At 50.6% G+C, this 7,759-nt stretch overlaps 1 protein-coding gene across 1 annotated transcript; it reads right to left on the bottom strand.

The window, feature by feature from the left end:
- Window positions 1-4,814: 4,814 nt before the first annotated feature.
- Window positions 4,815-5,780, bottom strand: LOC139739144 (uncharacterized). The gene has a single exon (XM_071649760.1). It carries the CDS (start codon window positions 5,778-5,780, stop codon window positions 4,815-4,817), a length of 966 nt encoding a protein of 321 aa, XP_071505861.1.
- Between the last annotated feature and the right edge of the window lie 1,979 nt (window positions 5,781-7,759).

Below are 7,759 nucleotides of genomic sequence, written 5' to 3'. Positions count from 1 at the left end.
GGGGGGGGGGGGCCCAAACCCCCTACAATTAAGGAATCTTTAAAAATCTTCTCCAGAAGTGATAGGGCTAAGATAATACTATGAGTTATTACATTGATGACTGTAGTTTCAAGTTTGTTCATGGGATTGGCGGAATCAGGGGTGCCCCCCCCCCCCCTTGGGACCCAGGAGAGGGGATGGGGATGGGTCCTAATGGGGCCTGAATTGTACATGTTCATCTTCCTTTTGAAAACCTCATGATGAATTTTGACCAAACTTAGCAGGTAGCATCCCTAGGGGGATAGAATCTCAATTCCTTCAAATGGGCACCATGTCCCTCTTGGGGGGGGGGGGGGGGGGGGTCCTAGGGCCCCCCCCCCCCACATTAGAGAATATATTTAAAAACTCCTACTCTAGAACCAGAAATGATAAAACAAAGTTAATACCATGAGTTTGTACATTGATGGCTTTAGTTCCAACTTTGTTCATTGCAGATCCAGGGCTGCCTGCCCCCCCCCCTTCCACCCTGAAGTTGGGGGGAGGGGGGGGGGGATCCATATGTAACCCGTCTTTGTTACGAGAAGACTGGCTACGAGAGTAACTCTGTAAAACAGGAGGCAAGAGACAAGGAATGATTAAGGTGATATCGACATCGGACGAACTGCGATAAGTCGCCGAGTGGTGTTCTTGACTTCCGGTGGGGGATATTTGCATATTTTAAACAATTTGATACCAGACCAATTACCATAAAATAAGGGCTTCATAAAGGTGGTTCACGACGACGTGTGGTCACGTGACCGGTGAAAGGGAAGGTTCTAGAATCCCGTTCACACATGATTCAAAATGCGGGAAGGGGAACATGTTATACATTTAACATTCTATTCTCGTTACCAGCTGCCTGGTTACACTCTCCCCCTCTTTGAAACTATTAATACCAACGGAACACCAGCTCTGGTCAACGCCAAATCCTTAAATTTAATTATTATCAATGGTTAATTACAATTCCAAGTCTGGCTCGCTCGGCAGCCATGGCCGGACTCATCCAACGCGCCCACAATCGTCGACCAGCTTCCAGCTTTCGTTGGTAGACAGACACTACATTTATGCGGCCAAGTGCAGTGTATTGTAGCCAGTCAATGGGTTTTGGGTGCCGGGTGCTACATCGTGGCTGGGGTGTGTCTTCAGTCCCTTCATCCTGGCAGGCCGTTGTCCTGTCTTCCGGAGGAGTTTCCTGCCCCGCGGGCTGGCGATCTTCTGGGAGGGAAGGTGTGTCCGATCTAGAGGCTTCAACGTGTGGCATGGTAGGGTCTGATTCGGTGACAGCTTCTGTGGGATTGAGGTCGTCGTGATCTTGGTCTGGTGCGCTTGGAGGTCCGTCAGGGCTGTCGAGGGTCTGTGGGATGTTATCCCGATTTTCAGGAGGCTTGTGAAGGTTGTCGCTGTGTGAGGAAACATGTCTATGTCTCATTACTGCCAAGTCATCTCCAAGGCTTGCGTGATCTGGAGCGACAGACAGAGGTCCTTCAGCCTGCGAAATACCTGATTCCTCCTCTGGGACGTTTCGGTCAGGATCCAGGTCTTCTTCAACCGGGAGGAACATGCACGGCGTTAGTAGGTTCCTGTGGACAGTCCTCTCACGACTACCATCCACCTTCTCTATACGGTAGATCGGTAGGTCTGGGTGCTTATTTCTTATGACATATGGGATGGGCTCCCATTTGTCTGCAAGCTTACGCCCGCCTACCGTTTTGTCCATGACCAGCACCCGGTCACCTGGGAGCAAGGGTGATAACTTCGCCCTCTTGTCATGCTGGGCCTTTCGGTGGAGCTTGGAGGAGGCTGACGCCGCCGTGGCAACTTCGTATAGCCTTTGCAGCTCATCACGGAAGTTAGAAACATACTCCTCGTGGGTTTACTCTTCTTGAGTTTCTTGTAGGCCGAACATCACATCGACAGGGAGGTTTGGATGTCTTCCAAACATCAAGTGGAAGGGTGCATATCCCGTCGATTCATGCCGTGTTGCATTATAGGCATGGGTAAGAAGACCAAGGTGCTCCTTCCAGTCAGCCTTATCCTCTGGTGACAGAGTGCCCAGCATGTCGATCAAGGTTCTGTTGAACCTTTCGGTAGTTCCGTTGCCCTGGGGATGGTAGGCTGTGGTCCTACTTCTTTGCACACCGGCAACTTTACAGAGTTCCGCCATAAGCTTGCTCTGAAAGTTGCATCCCTGATCTGGATGGATCCGCCGGGGGAATCCGTAGTGCACAAAGAAATTTTTCCACAGAGTTCGTGCAACCGTAGTGGCGTGCTGGTCTCTGGTCGGGTAGGCTTGTGCGCAGCGGGTAAAATGGTCAGTGACTACGAGCACATTTTCCACTCCACCCTTCGACTTCTCCAACTTTAGGTAGTCAATGCAGACTAATTCCAAGGGCTCCGAGGTGTGGATGCTGTTCAAGGGGGCACGATTGTTGGCAGTTGGCGTCTTCCGGAGGCAACACTGCCTACATGTGATGCACCACACCCTAACATCCCTCGCCATCTTCACCCAGAAGAAACGCTGCCGCACCGAGTCCAGAGTCGTCTCGAATCCTGGATGACCAATGTCATCATGGAGGTGTCCGAGTACCAACCTATGGTAACAGTGTGGTAGGACGAGCTGGAAGCACGTTTTTTCCCTGCCTGATCCTGATATCGGCGGTAGAGTACGTCATCCCTGAAAACTAGACGTTTTACTTGGTGGAGCAGTGTCCGAGCGTGTGGGGTCATCTTACTCAAGTCGGACCTCCGGGGTTTAGCCCCTCGCTCGAGCAGTCTGATGATCTCAGATAGGTCAGGATCTGCTAACACTTCCACAAGAAAGGTCTCGTTGAAGTCTGGGAAGCCAAGAATTGGTGGTGAGGTTAACCGATCCTTTATGGTCCTAAAGGCCTCCTCCTGCGCCGGGGTCCATTCAAAGGGAGGTGGTGGTTTCCTGGACTTCCTCTTCTTGCCTCCTCCTTCCATCAGTTCGTACAGGGGCTTCGCTATTGTGGAGTAATCTTAACAAACTGCCTGTAATATCCCGTAAATCCCAGAAAGCGGCGAACATCTCGACTGGTCTGGGGGCGTGGCCAGTCTGCAACCGCCTGGGTTTTCTCCGGGTCTGTCGCGATTCCATCTTGGCTGATGACATGACCAAGGTAGTGTACCTCTCTCTGCAAGAGGTGGCACTTTCGCAGCTTCAGTTTTAGTCCATGTTGTCTCAGTCGGTCGAAAACAAGTCTCAGTCGGGCTATGTGTTCGTCAAATGTCGCCAAAAACACAATGACATCGTCAAGGTAGATGAGGACTGACTCAAAGTTTTGGGCACCCAAGCAGTTGGTCATCAGCCTCTGAAAGGTCGCTGGGGCATCCTGTAGCCCAAAGGGCATACGAATGCATTCGTAGAGGCCCATTGGGGTGGTGAAGGCTGTCTTCGGTCGATCCTGGTCTGCTACCCGGACCTGCCAGTATCCGCTTGTCAAGTGAAGGGTAGAAAAATATCTTGCTTTGCCAAGGGAGTAAAAGGCTTTGTCAATCTGGGGCATTGGGAAGGCGTCTCTGCGGGTCTTACTATTGAGGCGTCGGTAGTCGATGCACAGTCGAATGGTACCATCCTTCTTATGCATGACTACAATGGGGGATGCATAGGGACTGGTTCTCTTCTGGATAACGCCGGCCTCCTCCATCTCTTGGATGTGTTTCCGGACGTCCTGATATTGTGCGGGAGGGATTCGACGGTAGGGTAGCCGGAAGTGTTCATTGTCGACAAGAGGGATTTTATGTTTGACTCCCGTTGCACATCCGTAATCAAAATCGTGTTGGGAGAAGACATCTGCATATTGTTGAAGGAGGGAGGCCATCTCTACTTCCTCTTCTGGGTTGGCGAAGAGGGCATTAGACAAATCTAACACAGGGGTTACATTCATTGGGCCACATGAAGAAGGGGAATCCGCTGCTAAACTGTTCAGCCTAGCAGACTTACAGTCCTGGAGATGACGGGGATCTTCGTAGGCATGGGCGACGTATAGTTGTGCTATTTGTGTTTTCGGGTTTACTCTGAGGGGCTGGTCAGAAAAGTTGAGTACCCTAACTGGAACACTCTTACCTGACGAGACGTCGACCATAGTCCGTCCTACAGCCATATGGAGACCAGGTCGAGGCGGGTCGAGTGGTTCGACCAGAGCGGTGCACGCTTGCCAAGGTCCCATCGGTGGATGGCAGGGAAGGTCAACCTCTTCACCCGGTTGGATCACTCTTGGGGCTCCCAAGTAGGCGAGGGTTCCAAGACTTCCCTGGTCGTCACCAGGCATCGCGTCGTCCATAGCGGCACAGGCAAGGTACCATGCGGTGCTGACCTCCCTCACATGAGAAAGGTACCACGCGATGCTGACCTCCCTCACATGAGAAAGGTACGCTGCTCCCCCGCATGCACCGCTGCTCATTCCGAAAAGCCCGGATCAGATTCGTCCCGATCAGAGCTTCGACGCCATGCCCGTAGCTGTCTGGAGGGACAACCAATGCTGGCACATCCGGGTAGTGATGTCCGTGTAGAGCAACATCAATGGGGATAACGCCGAAGTGAGGAAGGGTGTGGCCACCGGCGCCTTTAATTTCTATTGTAGAGTGGGAAAGGGGTATTTTTGAGAGAACTGGATGGGATTTAACAAAGGAAGAAGACACAGTCGTTACCTGGGATCCGGAGTCAATAAGGGCTGTACACAGGGTGTTATTTATGGACAGGGAATCTACATTGCTGGGCCCCAGCACTGAAATTTTGTTGCCCACACTCAGCCTGTCTACTGCCGGTGTGGGCCTTACCCGTTTAACTGCTGGGCCTGATGAAGGGCGTCCCTCCGGCCCTGGAGTGCCGCACTCTCCCCTGGCGCCATCCGTGTCGGACAATTCCTCCGCCAGTGTCCTGTTTGGCCGCACTCCCAGCACTCCTGGCATTGACCAACGGACCCCTTGGGGCTGCTCGACGCCAGTTCCAGGGCCTCAAGCCTCCCCTCAAGCGCCGCCACCCTCTCCGTGGTCCTTCTCTGTGTGGCAACCACCTCTTTCAGCAGGGACAGCGTGTCTTCCGATGACTTGCTGATTTGGAGGAGTCTGGCCCTGGTGTCCTCGGTGTGGTCAGGAGTTGCGGCAGCATGGGCGAAGCTACCAGCGGGCCGGCGCGTCTTTCCCTGTCGCCCCCACATGAACCTCCTAACCTCCTCGCGCAGACCCCAGAATGACATGGTGCGAGGTCTCATGGGGGCAAGCCGAAGTCGGAGCTCCTCGTCCCTCAAGCCGCGCATAAATTGGTTAACGAGGAAACACTCCCCTTGCCCTTGCGGATAATCATCGGCGATACGCGTAAAGAGGGACTGGAGAGCGATTGTGTAGGACTGGGCACTTTCTCCAGTCCTCTGCATTTGCTCGTAGAAGGCGGCGAACGGATCGTCCGTAGGGGCGTCTCCGTATTCCGCCCTCAGCTCATTGAAGGCCGCTTTCGGGGTCTGCTCCTCGTAGGCCAGATTTAACACCAGACGATGGGCCTCTCCACTGAGATTTCTAACAATTGTAGAGAATTGAAGAGAGGGCGGGGTACGGCTGGAAGAGAAAAAGTATTCCAGGTCCCTAATCCAGTCATCGATGCCCATTTTTGATTGTCTTCCACTAAAAATAGGGACCCCCCTAACCTGGGTGAAAGCTGGGCCCGCCAGCGTGGGAACCTCCTGCTGAGTCGACAGATTGATTGGGGCATCGATGAGCAATTCCGCTTCTGCTCGAGTAGCCATTTCTTAATGTCTAACTTTGAACTTAACAATTAATAATAAAGGGAAATCTGCTGGGGGGGGGGAGCAAAGGAAGGAACAAAGAACCTCAAAGAAAGGGAAGGAAGTGAAAATGCAAATTGAGCCTAGTCAAACTAGCATTGAACAAGCAAAATGAATATGGATTAAGCACTAATATCCGCCCAATCACAAACAAGCATATACAATTTCGCCGATAAAAATACAAATCATTAAACCATCGACAAAGATCTCGAGGGATAAAACAAATTCTGCTTTCAACTTCTATGCTCCCAAGTAGAGTGCTCCTTCATTCCTCTGCTCGTCCGGTGGCGTCCCTCAGGGATATAGCGTTGACTTTGATGCCGCGTAGTCCCTCATCGTTGACTTCGATGTCGTGTAGTCCCCCAGTGTTGACTTCGATGTCGTGCAGTACCTCAGTGTTGACCCTCAGTCCCCGTTGGCGCAAGCAAGATCCAGCCCAAGACAGCCTCGTCAATGTTGGGACACGGTCGTGTGTCCTCCCCCTCGCAATTGTGTGCCAACCTGCTTAACAGAGAGACAGCTTGTCCGAATCCTGCCGACTACGCCGAAATGTAACCCGTCTTTGTTGCGAGAAGACTGGCTACGAGAGTAACTCTTTAAAACAGGAGGCAAGAGACAAGGAATGGTTAAGGTGATATCGACGTCGGACGAACTGCGATAAGTCGCCGAGTGGTGTTCTTGACTTCCGGCGGGGGATATTTGCATATTTTAAACAATTTTATACCAGACCAATTACCATAAAATAAGGGCTTCATAAAGGCGGTTCACGACGACGTGTGGTCACGTGACCGGCGAAAGGGAAGGTTCCAGAATCCCATTCACATGTGATTCAAAATGCTGGAAGGGGAACATGTTATACATTTAACATTCTATTCTCGTTACCAGCCGCCTGGTTACACATATATGCAGACCTAAGTTTCCAATGTTCTCAGGTAAGAGTGTGCAAGAATGCATGGAAGGTGAAATTGCGATACTCGGGTGAGCGCGTGACCCCCAGGTCTCTTGTTTCAATTTTGCATCTTTGAGTCTTATAAACCTAACAATAAAGAGAAACTTTGCTTCCTATGTGTATTGAGGTTGTGGACGAGTATACCAAGCTAAGTGTGGCCCTGCATGGTGAAGAAGTCAAAGGCGTGTCACTTGAGGCAATACTTCAATATTGCACTTTAGAAGACCTCAAGCTTACCAGTGTGGCAAGCTTTTGTCATGGAAGTAGATGTCCTTCTGAATACACGTATGCCTCAAAAAGATGACTTCATTAAGGGCTTCATAAGACAGACTTCCACTCTGCAGCCATGCCTTTGAGACTCAATCATCTTCTAATTCTCGAAGCAAATAATGATGGATCTGTTGACCAGTCTCCCATTCATGTTGCCCTGTGATGTAAAATGTAAAGGTCCACTTTTCCACCAGACGATTGGCACCACCTCTGTATGAGTTGCACACCAATATAGATGACTGAACATTGGTTGTATCCAGGGTACAAGTACCTCACATGACTTCTATTTGGGAGCATCAAGAAGCTTCTTTTTTTTTCGATGGATTTGGCAAGATGACACATATCAAATTGGTGAACTACATATGGATGTTCTTTCTTTATCAAAGCACAAAATACCCTCATGCTGGTCTGAAGCCACAAGTGATAGCCTCACTTGATCTCTTGCAAGGCTCTAAAACCGAAGCAATAATTTCATTGGTGTGGTGATCCATCATTGAGTGAGTGCAATATTTTGCCAAAAATCCTGAAGAATCGCATTGTCCATCCCCACATAGGTCCTATTATACCTCTACTTGTGTGTTGCTGCAGGCCCTGGGAAGAGGGGCAATGTGACTGAGATAGTATTCATTAATCACTGGAAGTAGAAGATGACTCTGATAATTATAGAAAGCCAATTTGCCAATATACTCTAACCCCAGTATGAGTGCAAATGTCCATATCT

The sequence above is a fragment of the Diadema antillarum genome, unplaced genomic scaffold (assembly GCF_040938485.1).
Source record: "Diadema antillarum isolate AM-2024a unplaced genomic scaffold, OU_Dant_1.0 seq00000783_RagTag, whole genome shotgun sequence".
NCBI lineage: Eukaryota > Metazoa > Echinodermata > Echinoidea > Diadematoida > Diadematidae > Diadema > Diadema antillarum.
The sequence above is the reverse complement of the archived record's forward strand: the minus strand, read 5'-3'. Positions and strand labels throughout refer to the sequence as shown.

Excerpts from the sequence above, each read along its gene's own strand:
- LOC139739144 (XM_071649760.1), bottom strand. The coding sequence starts at position 5,780 with ATGGCTACTCGAGCAGAAGCGGAATTGCTCATCGATGCCCCAATCAAT.